Source organism: Schistosoma mansoni, chromosome W (assembly GCF_000237925.1).
Source record: "Schistosoma mansoni strain Puerto Rico chromosome W, complete genome".
In the NCBI taxonomy this organism is placed as follows: Eukaryota; Metazoa; Platyhelminthes; class Trematoda; order Strigeidida; family Schistosomatidae; genus Schistosoma; species Schistosoma mansoni.
In genome coordinates this window covers 2,426,653-2,442,426 of record NC_031502.1, presented here as the reverse complement: position 1 = coordinate 2,442,426, position 15,774 = coordinate 2,426,653, and the positions used below count along the sequence as shown (strand labels likewise).

The 15,774-nt window shown below is 35.6% G+C and overlaps 2 protein-coding genes across 2 annotated transcripts in view; one reads left to right on the top strand and one right to left on the bottom strand.

The window, feature by feature from the left end:
* Smp_038340 (putative palmitoyltransferase ZDHHC) overlaps positions 1–161 on the bottom strand; it is a 36,650-nt gene extending 36,489 nt beyond the window's left edge. The window contains exon 1 of the mRNA XM_018799914.1: positions 3–161. Within this exon, the coding sequence (XP_018653780.1) occupies positions 3–63 (61 nt within the window). The 5' untranslated portion in view covers positions 64–161. The remainder of the gene's footprint in view (positions 1–2) is intronic.
* Positions 162–3,654: 3,493 nt separating this feature from the next.
* Smp_038330 (hypothetical protein) lies at positions 3,655–5,841 on the top strand (the record flags this gene model as incomplete). Its single annotated transcript, XM_018799913.1, has 5 exons — positions 3,655–3,943; positions 3,975–4,088; positions 4,127–4,255; positions 4,289–4,388; positions 5,751–5,841. The coding sequence occupies exons 1-5, from the start codon at positions 3,676–3,678 to the stop codon at positions 5,839–5,841; spliced, it is 702 nt and encodes a 233-aa protein (XP_018653779.1). The 5' UTR covers positions 3,655–3,675.
* Positions 5,842–15,774: the final 9,933 nt, after the last annotated feature.

Here is a 15,774-nt window from a genome sequence, read left to right as displayed (position 1 = left end):
ACCGGTGGTGAGTTTTCGATCTGCACTTTGTAATAACGAAGATTCCGAAGAGTTTTGACTCATATGTTGTGCTCTATAATCACGAGGGTTGCGTTATACGGCAACTAGTATTTAGAATTCATTCATCTTGAGTCAACTAATTGTACCGTATATGTTGAAAGTGTAGACAGCGTCCAATGCCCAATATCAGTCAGCAGAATTCAGATCCAGATTTGTATAGTAAGGACAGAAGGGCTATGGCCTATGCTATTAATTTACAAGTATGCTTACATGAGTGTACGGTCTTCTCTTGAATGGGTCAATTGAAAGTGAGGACACCATTTCATCAAGTAGTAGGTTCCAAGAATTGATGACTCGGTGTGAAACCAGTATGTCACTGGCATTTCGTTCGTCCTTCACTTTTCTACTCGCCTGATATGTCCTCTGATATGTCCCTCTCAAGCGGGTGATGAGCTACTGTTCTTTTTAAGTCATTTTGTTTCTGAACACATGGAAGCGATGTACCGTTAATAGTATGCTGGTAAAAAGTGGTATGTTTGATGTGTATTAGCACATTCTTTTCAGAGTTAATTCCTAAGTTTTAACCTTAAGAACGTCTAACTAGTCCGTTGAGGTCAGTTTGGAAACCAAAATGATCAGCCTCAATATTTACTGTTCCCAAGATTTTGATATAATTTTCTATCAAGTGTCGACGAATTCAGCAATCTTGGTAGTATATTTATATGGAAGAGAAAAAGCAGAGGACCTAAGATTGTGTCCTAAAGTACGCTATTTCTGACCGGCTTTCACTTAGATGGTGTACGATTCGGCTACAAATAAACTTTCTTGTCCACGCTAATACACCAACTGTTATTCCGAAAGTCTAGAACTTCTGAATAAGCCCGAAGTAAGAAACTGTAATGATTTGAAGTATTTAAATTATGGTATGAACTGGTAATCCCAGCGATAACGCGATTTAATCGAGAAGTATTAGATGAGCATGAACGAATGTATTGTATTTCGAATTCAAAATTAAGACAGTCATCAATACAAAGGAGTCATTGGTTCATATAAACAGTACATCCGCGACTGCTGAAATTGGAGCTTCAGTGTCTGTGATCTATTGTACGTCTTCTTTTGAAGTTGATCTTACATCTGTCGGACAGCGTATTGGATGTAGACTCTGTATTATCTAGAATGCACTCGTTAGTATTAGAATTATTTATTATTTATTTATTTATTTAAACACATAAATATTGGTACAAGGAAGCACCAGATACATATGCGCCATACAAATCTCATCCGATTTGCTTGAGGGCTGTGATACTGCCCAGGTGCCCGAACTGAAGCAGGTGGTTTTCTTAGGGGGTCACACCCCGAGCCTTTGAACGAAAGGTCTGATCCATAAGGCAGTGGAGCATCGTGAGGAGATGCAGTCCCATGGTAGCCGTTGACCAGCAGCAGGTTCATTCGCCATTCGTTCCATCAGGATACTGGAGACCATGTGCACCATAGGTTTGGAATGAGGGTTTTCCAACTCTCCTAGGTGGACCCTCCGTGTCCACCAACCCGGTTAAAGCGCCGGACATTCGCTTTTCGTCCTCTCACTTTCGTAAACAACACCCCCGCCACGAGAAGGCAGTGAGTAGGACTTCCCTGACAGAGGCTATATACGTGTGGCCATGTGAGAGCATTTCGGGAGGAAGAGTGGGCTCTCCCCACTCTCGGCCATACCAGGGCATTTGGGGGCTATTAGAATTAACAATCGTCCAGTCCCCTCTATCAGTAAATTTGCTAGTCATGAATCCTTATTACGGAACCAGTGTTGCTCAGGTTTTAACAGAATGTATGTTTCTATTTTAATTAGTAAATTAGCCCTAATTTTTTTTCCAAATAGCCGAACCACTATGCTTGATAGACTGATAGGTCAGCAGTTAGACACCATCTACCTCTTTCCATATTTAATATAGGCTTAACTAAAGCACCTTTCGAATCCCTAGGAAGTTGAGTTCTCGAAAGGCATATGTTGAGCAACATTACGTATCTCTGAAGTATTGTTTGCGATGGATAGAAGGAATTGTTAATGTAACCTAACAAGACCCGGTAATTTGTAAGGTCTGAGGCTAAATAGCAGTCGAAGAAAAGCTCCTTTAGTCATATGTACAGGCTCTATAGGTGGTTGTGGGAATCGCTGTTAAGAATTGCCGCAGGGTGGTTGTCACTGAAATTGTTTGAATAAGTCTCAGCTTTGACCAAGTCCGATTCAGATTGTGTATCAAAAATTTCGATAATCGATTATCTCGGATTCCCATCAAATCTAAATTACTGATGACTTTTCAAGAAGAACAAGTCTAATAAGCGTTTCCCACTTCTCAATAGCCTTCGGTTTTCTTTATCGATCTATGGAGAGCAATGTTCACCATGGGAGAAACGGTAATGTTACGGACTGGAATGGGACTTTATATATGTTCTATTCGTCTTCAATCAATAAATATGCAATGACTGATCAGTTTCTTGAGATAGAACAGTGTCTAATTACCAGTATGTTAGCCCGTCAGATATTCAGGCAAGGTGAGGGAGATCATACTGTATTTTATGTGTCCGAAACCTAAAGCACAGTACAAAGTTATCACTGGTTGCTAGTGAGAACAGATACTAACTTTCAGTAACATCGTTACAATGGTGTGTAAACACGAGTGCCATGTCGATATTCGTCAGTTTTGCGATACTTAGTACAAGTATACTCCGAATAATGGTCTAAACCAAGTTCCCGTAAAACACATCTACCTGAAGCTGTGAGCCCCTGTTGATTTGTGGCGCATTGAAATGTCCGACAATCAAATAGCAATCAGCCTAACTCCAAGATAGATATGACTTAAGACAAAGTCGTCATCAAGACAACGTGGGCTACGATATACTCTTCCTATAGTCACTAACACTTGTCCAGTGAAGTTGATAGAACCATAAGCTTTCAGGTTAGAGGACGGTTGACTAGTTGGTTGTTGTATGGATGGTTTTAAAAAAAGAAGCGAAAAGATCGGATGATACAAATAGGCAGATTGAAGGGGTTGAGGAACAATAAAGTGGCTGAAGGTTTTCCACAATCAGTAATGATTGATGAAATCTTGGACGAAGTGAGAGCTTTGTTGTGAGGATGTCAACTAATAGAAATGGTATATCCCAAGAGGCTATGTGGTTGTGTGGTGTCCAAGTTGAAAATCATGTTTATTTACGTGGTTATCGAGTCGTCTTTTAAAACTGTTCACTGAGAAGGTCTTAATCACATCGTGTAGGTGAGAGTCTTAGATAAGGTTGACCTATTCCTCAGATAATCGTCTCCTTTTATCTCCCATGTATTCGAATATCTTTTTCATCGTTTTGCACATTTCAACTGCCCATCGTTCTGGCTTGCGATGGATGGTATTTGTTTTCAGAATCCCTACTGTCCTATGACAAACTCACTCATCTAGATTACAAAATAAACATACTTACAAATAACCATCAATGTGACTAAAACTAGTTCAGTCGAGTAGCAGCACTAGAGACCTGGAACTGTGCCGAAACAACGAGGGGAAATCCCAAACAATCAATGGGTTATAAAAGGCTCATAGCAAAGATATTGGATGTTGGATATAGACGCTTGATAATTAAGAGGATTTTCAAACAGTTGTGTAACGTTTGGAAGCATCTGCAATCATGATACTTACATTTATTATTTTTGTGTATAAGCTAAAAATATTCGTCCTTAAGATCCTCCAGTTGCTTATACTGAAGTCTTCTCTGAGTGCTTATTTTCAATCATCTTGGTCTGATCTTGAAAAGAATCATACAAAGTTACCGAAAATACCACAACATATATCATTTGTGATTTTTGAGGAAATATTCTCTGCACAGGATATTGCGAATTTGGTAATATGGTGCTCAGCGATTGGCGTTTCGTACCTGTCGCTGTCCGATATGAAGGGTAAGCTCAAATACTAAACTAATGTTCAAAGGCAATATTTTACATCTAAGAGATAGCGTTGAACAGTTTATCAAGGAAAAAGACTATTCTGTAAAAAAGAACAACGGGATTAAATCTTCTGTCATATACAGTCCTTTGAGTCGTGGTAATCACTTTATATGGATGATTTTAATCCATCTACAGTACTGTCAAAAATCACTGTGAACTATCTTAATTGTGATGACGGATTTGATCAGATATGTCAGTCTGCACGTTATTTAAGCACATCTACCAGTACTCTTACGGATGAAAGGGTCAACCAAACTATTACTGGTCTGTTCACTCGATTCCTAACCTTAATTTTAGAATTAACTAAAGTTCCTGACGTTGACCTCACTATTCATTGCGGATTGTCTTCAAGTTTCTCTGGTCTTTTGCCATGGCAAAGTCGATTTTCAGAGTTCATGTATGTACTACTGGTCTTAAGTTTCATATTTCGTACTTATTGACGTCAAGTGTACAGTAAACTAGTTTTAAGAGGTCATGAATCTTCGCCTAAAGTAGTTCAGATCTTTTGTTCTATTTGACCACTCTTTATACTTACACTGCATATTATCAAGCACAGTTAAGCCACAATTAGGAATGAGTTTCAATTATTTGTGTCATTAATCTGTGATATCGAAGAAGGCAAACTATCCAATACTCGGAATCGCAGTAGCTAGCATCTATAGTCTGTGATTTTACATGATAGTGCTTTAAATTAGTATTTGTGCGTTTCAGCTAAACAGTACAGGTTAAACAAGGAAACTACTTGACCTTCACCTATTTCTTCACTGACATGTATAGTTGGTTTCCTGTCATTCATTATCGCAGTGCACGTCTAGGACCTCACACTTGGCCAAGTCTATAGGGATTTGGTTCTCACTAAGAGCTTAATACATTTAGGAAGATTAGAAACCTATCGAACCGTAAGAGTGAGGCATTATAGTTCGAAAAATATAAATGAGCTAACTGTAAATGTTTCTGTACGTGTATATGTCAATATTAGAACAAATAGTTCGTCGAAAATTGCGTGCTGAGTATAGAGAAGCTATTATATGTAAAAATTATATTTGAGATAATCTCAGCATTTGAAATTCAAATAATTCCAACTTCTCGTCCAGCAAATTTGTCGGGACGAAACCTCGGAATTATTTGAATTTCAAATATAATTTTCACATGTAATGTAAATATTTTTGTTTCATTGTATGTATAGCTTTCAAATTCAATAGGTATCATTGTAGCATTTCCCCTGCTCCTTATCTTGCTGCTTTTTTGCTGTGCTAATTTGATATTTAGCAACAAACATTCGTGTCTTGCTCCACGTTGCCTATGACAGACTGAATCCCTAAAAGAATAGTCAGGAACACCAGCGTTTTGAGTTGACAGCGAGTTTCTTAGGATGCTGAAGAGCTTTGGACAAACTAAGTATTGTACTGGTTGTAAACACTGATTCCTTAGAACGTTTCAAAAACCACAAAACTTCCTTCAAAGCATAGTCACGTAGTTTTACACATTGTCGCCGTCCTTTCAGCACGTTTATTCATTGATAATCATTTCGCTTTAGTATCTGCTTTCGTGCTTAAACTCGCTCTAATTTCACTTACAATGAAGCTGCGAGGATTAGAGCTTCTCATGACTTTATTAATCGGTAAGTCGTCTAGATACAATGAACTTGTTGAAAAATTAAGTTTTTTGTTATTTATGTGCATAAAGTTTCAACTCCAGTTTGTCGGTCTAATTTCGGAATGTTCTCTTTTTGTTATATATGTTGGTAATTTATTGGTAGACAATGTCCTTCAGTCCGAGGCCTTCGGTTGTCTGACTTCCGTCAAATTGTATGTCGTTTTGGGATGGTCAAACAACGTTGGGGTCGTTGAAAAATTTTCGCAATTCATAATATCTATACTCATAGTCATAATAATTATCTTAGTAACAGCTGTTACGTCTTTTTCTCTGTTCACTGTTAAACTATTTCAGACTATTGTTAGTAAAAACTACTGCCATGTTAAAGATGTATGATTATTTCTCTACTATGTCAAGTCCTTCAAAATCAGGATATATATATATATATAGCCAGTAACATTCTATACTACTCGTATTTGTATGAAAAGAATATTGGTGTTATTTTACTTCCTCACTTTTTACCCACTAAAACTGTACAGTATGATAATAACTAAACCGATTGGGAATATTGTTCAAAATTTTCAGTGGCTTTTCTCCTCTGTGTTGTTCACTGACTTAATTGGCATGTACATACGAGCTATATTTAACTGACAAGGTTTTTTGTGTTTACTACCACTACTGCTATTCCAATTACATTTTTAGCAACAACTTTTTTAAATATGAACAACTTATTTTACTACTTTTTCTGTTCTCCTTTTTCAAGTTTACTTAGTAACACTCGTTACTCTTTTCTGAAATTAGTCGTTCAAACAAAGTAAATTCGTGTAACTGAAAGACAAAATCGAGGCATCCATTCACGATACGTATATGGCATCAGAGACTTTATACAAACTCCTAAGCATTAATAGCAAAAATGCAAACTGTCGCTAATATTTTCATCCCCTCAGAACAGGTTAGTAGTTATCTGAACTAATCAGCTTCATAGATGATACATTGGCTTTAAGATCGTTAGGAACTGGACTCGAGTACGTGTAAATACAAGGGGGTAAATACGTGCATCTGACGAGTCTCTAATGAGTTAAGTGCGCCTCCTGCTTTCCACCGTTAGCTGCAAACCAAATTAATTTGAAAAATAATAATTTGATAGTTTTGGCTCCCTAAGATATTTAGCTTATTCAGTTTGAATGCTGTTTTGACTTTTCACTTGTATACATCAATATAGTCCGCGATGCATACCTTCCCAATATTTAAAAAACTAAGATATGAAAAGAGGGTGTGATCAATGTAGTCGCTCGGTTGTATGCTTCTCGAAAAAACACAAGGTCACCCTTGCAGATAACTTGGTGAGATATATTTTATTTTGAATGGTCTAATTCTTACTAGCGGTTTTGTGAAGATTGTTGCATTTTATATCACGGACTGACCTTGTAACCGTTGAAAATCAGTATGCACCGGGCAACTTTTTCCTAGCATGTTTAGCTTCGGTAGCTCTCATCCAGCGCCCAATCTGTTTATCACTTGTTTGATATTCAATGGTTTCTAACATCAACCAGCAAATTAACCTTTAGCCTCTCACAGCTTGGTAGTTTTCGAGAATCTCTACTGAGACACAGTAACCTTTGGTAGTCGCTGTAATCTATTAATTCTAGTCCTATTGAAGAAGCTTCATGTAGAAAAATAGATTCGAGTTTTCTTTTGTGATAAATGTATTCATTTGTATCCTACGATTTGCTCACCAATTATGTGTTTCGTGATAGTGTCTAGTGTAAATCAAACCACTCTATTCTTTAAGGGATCGAATCAGTTATTAAAAGAAATCTAAGGAAATTACATGATGATTCGGTGTGGATAAATAATTACTTAAATCATAAATTCTAATCTTGACAACGATTATAGTGCTATGCAGTGTCTATATTTTGTTAACTCGAATTATATAAGTGTTGTCTCAACATTTGATAATAGTTGCTAACGAGATTCGTTCTATCTTTACACCAGATTACCCGATTCCAATATCATCAGTGTTATACCCATATTTTAACTTTACAATATGGCGGAACAGACAGATGGTTTGAAAAGTTAATTTCTGGAGCTGACACTATGCAGGATCATTATTGACAATCCAAATCGTTGAAACTTAATGGTCACCTCATATTTATATCACATGTTAAATTAGTCATAGAAATTATTACAACCACTTTCTGCGTACTTCTAGTTACTCATGTCAGTCACTACCTTATATTTTGGAAATTATGAAACAATCACGGAACTAAATATCTTTAAGACCTGTTAACTTTAATTCTCTAGTGTATGCGTGCTACTTATAGAATCGTATAACTGTTAAAAATCTTATATTTCCAAATACAGTATTTAAAAAGAAACCAATTTCTAGAACTTACATATTACTATGAAAAGGATTCTGTTCGGTGAATTTCAAGACATTTGATTCTGTTTAGTTAATTCAATGTTATTTTATACCTGTGATAAATGCTCAGTTGATTATTATTGAAATCAATTCATGTTTAACTGAATTACATCGGATATAAATTTATACTATAGTCTTCGAATAAATTTACTTACCAAGATTTATTTTCTAGATAGCTGAAGCTAGAAAAGAAGAGCTGTTGTATACAGTATTCACGTCATCGTTAGAATTATCAGTAATATTCTGTAAACGTGACAGTGACAAATTAAAGTTGGTTGAACAATTAGTTTTAACTCCTGTAGCTTTTCTACGGCTACTGCCTGTCCCAAGCCCGGATAAAGGAGGAGGATTGGGCATGGGGTCGGAAATTCAATCCTGTATAAAAAGTTTGCTAAAAAACGCCAACCAGGTTAAAAAATTAAACCATGTAAACTCTGTCCTCCGAGTTGAAGGAAGAATTTTTACGCCCCAGGATGAAAGCTGGAATTCTTAGGGAGTCACGAGGCCGATACCCCTTCTAACAACCAGTGCAACAATTTTTATAGGTAAACGGAACGTCCGGGCAATGTGGGAGACTGCGAGGAATAGTCAAACAGTAATGGAAATGAGGAGATACAACTTGGCGGTTCTCGGAATCAGCGAAACCCATTGGACTCAAGCTAGACAGCAAAGGCTAAATACTTGGAAGATACTGTTGTACTCCGGTCACGAAGAGGAAAATGCTCCACACATTCAGGGAGTTGCTCTGATGCTGTCCAAAGGTGCACGAAATGCACTTGTAGGATGGGAATCTCACGGGTCCAAAATCATCAAAGCATCATTCAAAACAAACAATGAGGGAATCAACCATCAATATTAGCAACGACGACGGTACGGATCAGTTTTACGAGAAGCTGCAATCGATCATGGCAAAGTGCCCAAGAAAGGATCTTACCATCCTGATGGGAGATTTCTCAACAACTTGGTTATAGGTGGCACAATATTCTTACGCAAACGCATACACAAAGCCACATGAGTCTCAGGATCATACAACAGAGAACTATATCGATTGTATTTTGTATCACTAAAAAATTCAGTGGAAGACTTGAGAACCAGGAGAGGAGCTGACATGGCGTCAGATCACCACATGGTGGTTGCCAAGATGAAACTGAAGCTAAATAAACACTGAACAGCTAGCGAAACAGCATTACAAAGGTCCAGTTCGACCTTTCTTCGAGAAACTAACAAACTCAAGGAATTCAAAACAACTCTAAACAACAGGTTCCAAGCCTTACAGGATCCACTGAAACAAGAAGAAACTACTATGGAGGATAACAGGAAAGGAATAAAAAAAACACTAACTTGAACGTGTCAGGAGGTGCTGGGTCGCAAGAAGCATTATCATAAGGGATGGATCTCTATGGGAACCATGTAAAAGATTCAAAAAAAGAAGAACAAGGAGACAGCAATTAATAGCAGATGAACAAGAACAGAGAAAGTCAAGACACTAGGTGTTTACACTGAAGCAAACAAGCAAGCACGTAGAAGAGCTAGCTACGACAGCGGAAAAAGCTGTAACACAAGGAAATATGAGACAGCTATCATGCCACGATGATGATCTCCAATATAATAAATATGACTAACAGAACTATAAGTTTCCTAGCATTTCTTGGATACAAAATACCAAGTAGATACCATAAGATCACTAAGGATGATCAATAAATAACAAAACCCAAGTATTCTAGAATTTTCCTAACCTATTACTAACAAGCTCTCTTCTTCAACTCTTAAGAAAAAAGTATATAGTAGTAATACAGTCAGTTAACTAATTGATTGGTAGTATTAATCTCAGTTAGAAGAGGATAAAAAACCTGTGTTAATCCTGAAGATGGGGAACATCACAAAACAATCTATTGAAAATGTCTTCTAAAGAAGCTCCAACTAATAGTTGCTTCCAAAAATTTATTTGTAGATCATTTGATAAAATATTAATAGTGATTTATATCGGTTTAGTGCTCTGGCGCGAGACTGGTAGGTCCTGGGTTCGAATCTCGCGGGGCGAAATCGTGGATGCTCACTGCCGAGGAGTCCCACAATGAGACAAAATGGCCGTCAAGTGCTTGCAGGTTTTCCATAGTAGTCTAGCTTCAATTGACTCATGATCTCAATTATATAATGATTTATATAGTTGAATTAAACAACGCTCCATGTAATGGTATTTAGATTGTATAGAAAATGAACTTTATTAATAGGAACTTGAATAATGTTATCAATTGAACATTAATAAACATATTTTCTAATAGTAATTTTCTAGGTCACATTAGAACGAAATCGATCAATTTATATTTTACACTGTAAATTCATTAGGCCTAATAAATGTAAAATTATTTACTCGCCTGTCAAGCTAAAATTTAGATTATTTGTAGACTAATAGAGTAATAGAAACTGTATAAACCTGTTAGATGGTTGGAGAGATCTAACACGATATCTGAAGATCTAGATTTTATGCCATAATGCGCTCTATAACCTTGAGAAAAATGATTGTTAGCAGATTTGAATCACCATGACATCAAGCCAGTCTAGCTGTTACATTGCAAATGTTATAATTAGAGCTTTATTACCTCGGTGGACATATTGTTCGTCATTATTTTATGGTCGAATCTTATTAACACATCTAAAAGTTTTCATATTTTTATCATTGACACGTTCGAAATCATATACTTTACCGTTTTTGTCGTCAGAATCATTTTAATGGTTGAATTCATGAGTCGATGTAAGCTAGACTGCCAGTGAAAATCTGGAATGAATTCAATTATTAAAATTACTACAATCTCTACAAATCGCATTCTGATCAGAATTCCTTTAATCTAATCGGTGAACTGTATAACTGATTATTCACTGTAAAATGATCAATATTAGTATGAACTAATCAGACTTCAGTGATATAACCACCCCAATTTATCATTTTCATTGTTCCAGATAAATTATGGTTTGATTTATTTGTTTGAAAGCGATGGTGTTTGAAGCGAAACGTACTGGATTCGAGTCTCCCAGTGAACATCAACTCTGAGATGCAGGTACATCCAGCTGACAAGTCCCAAATCGGACGAAACGCGCATCAAACTGGTTTCCACTGCTAGCCACTATCCATATTTGCTTATAATGCTTGTGAATTAAGGCTATATCAAGACAATACGCACAGTATGAACATATGCCAATAAGAGACTGACCAGTTTCAGTCCTAAAACATCAATGGGAAGATTCAAACAAACAATACTAAGTGAACTTAAATATAGTTGTTTAAATTAAAAAAAAGTAACAATGATCGAAATTAGTTGAAAGATTTCAGAAATCATACATTATATACTTATCTGTTGGATCATTTATAAAAGAATTTTGTATTTTATTCGTCCCTTCAAATCAACCTTATCTCACTTCTGTACAAGTTATAAACATAAATTTGCATGACTATAGTTGTTGGGTAATCAATGTTCCTACCCATAATCGTATACAATCCAAGTTAACAGTGTTTTATAATCTCATAAGTCCTCCTAAATTGTTTTGACTACATGAATATATCGATACTAATTTGAAATTATTCATCAAGTTTTTCCACTTTACTATTGCTAAATATTAGGAGTATAGAAAATATTCTGTGATCACCTATCAGAATATATGTAACTTTAGATGTTAATAAACTAAGAGTACATATCTGAAAAGGTAGTGTGGTGTGGTTTACTTATATCTACATAAGTAATATAGGGTGATGGTCAGGCACAGAATGACAGAAGATCGATAAGGAAAGAACAGGAACGAAACGCAATCGGTATGAAAATACATGAACAATGAAGTTAGAGAAGATGGACTGATATTTGCAGAAGGAACAGTCAAGATTAAAACAATTGATTATTATTTCGCAAATTAACTGTTTACTGTATGGTTATCAGATTTTAGTGAGATAGTCTGTAATTTGTTCTTGAATGCATTCGATCGTCCCCCCCCCTGTGTTCTTGTTTACTACAGTAGATTACTGTAAAATGTAGTAGCTTAATATGCTAATACCGTTCATATCAATTCTACTTTGATATTAGAACAAACGAAACAGACTAGACATGTAATGAATATGAATTATTTTTCAAACGTTTTGAGTTGGGCGTTAATACAAACGTATAATCTATGTTCATGGTTAGTAAACATGTAAAATGAGTTATTTGTGTATATATATATTTTAAAATCAGTATACACTCGTATATGTTCCACAGTCTTTTCATTTCGAAAATTCTAGATCTTGGTTATCATTTAATTTAATTACTACTACTTCTGACTTTAAATTCACTTGGTATTGTTTACTTGAATCTCCCAAGCATTATAAGCAAAGATGGATAGTGGCTGGCAATGGAATCCAGGACGCACGTTTTCTCCCCACTTGGGACTTGTCAGCTGGATGTGTCTGCATTTCAGAGTAGATTTTCACTCTGAATCCAGCACCTTTCGCTTCAAACTCCATCGCGTTATCCACTTAGTTATTGAGTTCTGACTTTGTTTTTCTGAATGATGTTCAAAGAGTTATTTAAATAACTAATTTGTCGGATTAACATTATTAAGGATGATTCGACGAAACACCTTTTGTCAACTTTAGTTCAAATAAAATGAGTTAAACCTGAAAGTAAGGATATATTTCCTCTGATTTAACAGAAAATGAACTAAGAATGTACACTAGTTGTTTAAAAACTTCAAGATATAATATGAATGATTAGGAACTGTTCATCAATCGTTTGCAAGTGAATATAAAACGATAAAACCTTTACTCCTTCATTGAAACTAACTTATTCTACCTGAATCGTTTACCCAAATAATCACATTTAATTCTATTCATTTCTTACATTATAAACATGTATATACTTCAAGTATAATTCAACTTCATATTACAAATTTCACATTTTTCAAACGCGATACCGTACACATAAATAAACATTCTAATATCTCATACAATCACTTTGACCGAAAACAGTCCATATAACACTGACATAACTTTACCTACTTACATCTGTTACACCTCGCGGAGGAGCATCGGCCGGTTGACGTTTTTAGCAAGGTTTTTTTCTACGGGATGGGATTGCCAGCCATATGCCCAACCCTCCTTCTTTACCCGGGTTTGGGACCGGCAATAAATCTAGAAGAGCCACAGACGAAGTTATAACACTGACATGATCAGACCTATTCAGAGTTGTTTCTTCTTACTTTTTCATTCCGCTACTTGTTTACTCATTTCCTGAAAGAGCAACTTAAACTAATCTGTGGAACATCGGAAGTTTAAATGCCTACCTGTTATGATATCCCGAATATATCACTATGCTATTATTAACTACTTCAGTTATTTGAGTAATTAAAATACCCATGCCTATACAATGTTTGGAGCGCAAGAAAAAGAAAACCATTCGTTACTATTTAGAGTTTAAAACTACTCTAGATTGTTCTTCTAATCATTTCTGGTCTTCTAATGTTTTGTTAACATCGAAGGAACGTTTCCGTTTACTTAGTTTTACATACAGAGGCTATGTGTTTTTGGTAGTAACTGACATTTTCACAATTTGTAAACTAAATATGGCGAGACTAAACTTTACTGCCGAGCCAATCAGAAGCTTTCGCGGGTTTTCAAGGTCACGGCGCTAAGTTCGGTACATGATGCTTACGTACGATCGGTTTACAGCGGATTTGAGGGAAGACGTGATAATTCAGCGTCTACAAGAGAAGTGATCATATGATTTTGGCGCGAAATTCGATTATCCATTTGGATAAATAGAGTTTTGGCATTATAGCTTATGTCAGTTCGTGATGAAAACCCTAAGTATGATTCCTAGCCTTAACCATGAACTGTAAATCATAATTTGAATTCTTCACACAGGTTTATACCCTCATTTGGTCTTAGTTATTATGTTGACACTCTCAGGATCACTCTCGCGTCGCTCAAAGGTCGTCCATAACTTATAGTCTCACCCTTAACCCTAAACCGTAAACCATACCAATATACTGACAACATTGAAGCTATTTGGTCGAGGCTAAAAGAATTTTTGAGACCTTATCATGGTTTCAGAGGTCGACTACTATGGAGCCATATGGATGTGTTCCTGTACCATATGCACTATGACTTTAGAACTTCTGAACCTACGTCTGACCTTGAGAAGTTTTTGAGTCATGTAAAAGAACAGTATCCCCTTTAATTTTTGAGTTTTGTATTATATATTTCACTGTATACTAACTGTCTTCTGATTGGCTAATATTTCTCAAGGTCATTTAAGGTTCGTTCAAAGGTCGGCAGTATAGTTTAGTCTCGCCTTGAATATTACCTATTTACTATTATTCTTCCCAGAACTTCCCAGAGTAAGTATTAAACTGTACAGCTTAAAAGATGACAGATTTTGTAGGATATTAAACTTTCTGAAGTTATTATATGATTACTGATGGATATTTGAAATCTTGCAAACGAATAGCAACTGTTTTTGTGTTAAATATAAACTATCCACTGCACTCAAATATTTTAAAACAACGTGATGCAAACAGGTTGAAATTTATTCAATATAAGTAAAGCAATAAATATGCACAGCACCACTCGTAAAATATCGACAAATCGGTGAAAAGAAACATGCTTTCTCGTTTAGTTTTTTTGAGGCACGTGCAACAGGAGAGCAGCTGTATTGATTAGCCCACCTAGACTGGATGCCTAGTGTCAATGACATTTGGCTAACTTATAACACACTAAGTTTAAAATAACAACTTAGAGTAACACTAAATTATTATTGGTTTAGAACTCACTCATCTGATAGTCAGAATAGTGAACAACTTAACAAACAGACAGCTTCTAATTACATACTTTTAACCTATGATTCACTGATAAAATAATATCGAATGAAATCCTGACCTTACATCAATAGATTTAAGAAATTACAATATGGGTATAATTGTCCCATAAGCGGAAGAGAACGAAATGATAGGTCCGTAATAAATAAATATTAAATTAGGAAATACGTAACAATAATTTCTGTATCAAAAAAAACGTTTTCAAGTAGGAAACTACAAGAATATCATAGTTCAAGTATTTAATAAATATACGACAAAAATAGAAATCATAACTTTAGGTAAGACCATTCAGAAGGTCCAATTAGAATAGTATTTATCCTGACATAGCAAATATATAATATGCAACGAACAGGTTGTAAGATATAATGTAATGTGATCAATCTTCACCATATGTTCTAGTATTGAACTTTTAATTAATTAACATTCACTTTTCAAAAACCATATGGGATAATGTTCAGAGATGCGTTCGGAAAACTCTCGCTTTGTGTGGCTTATATATTTCACTCCACAAGACCAAGTGTACTTAGAAATATACATTGATGTGACAAAGTGAGAGAGTTCGTTCTTGACTTATTTACGAATGATGGAGTGACTGGAAAAGACAATGAAAAGCTTGGCAGTATAGAAGTTGTCCTCAAGGATTTTGCTGAACGATTCTTCGAAATTTCTTCAGCAGTATCTTCTTTGAACTCAGAGAGTTTTCTTAGGAACTATATACATAATGTTTCAAGTGCTAACTGCTGAAGAATAATATACTAGAATAAAATGGCCGTTCAGTGCTTTTAGGTTTTCATCCGTGGTCTAGCTAAGGTTATTTAATGATTTCAGCTGTGAAAATATAAATACATGCCTATTTTTAAGGTCCAAGTTGAATATACCACATTTAGATAAACATAAGATTCTAATCGAGTTTTCGAAAGTTAATCAT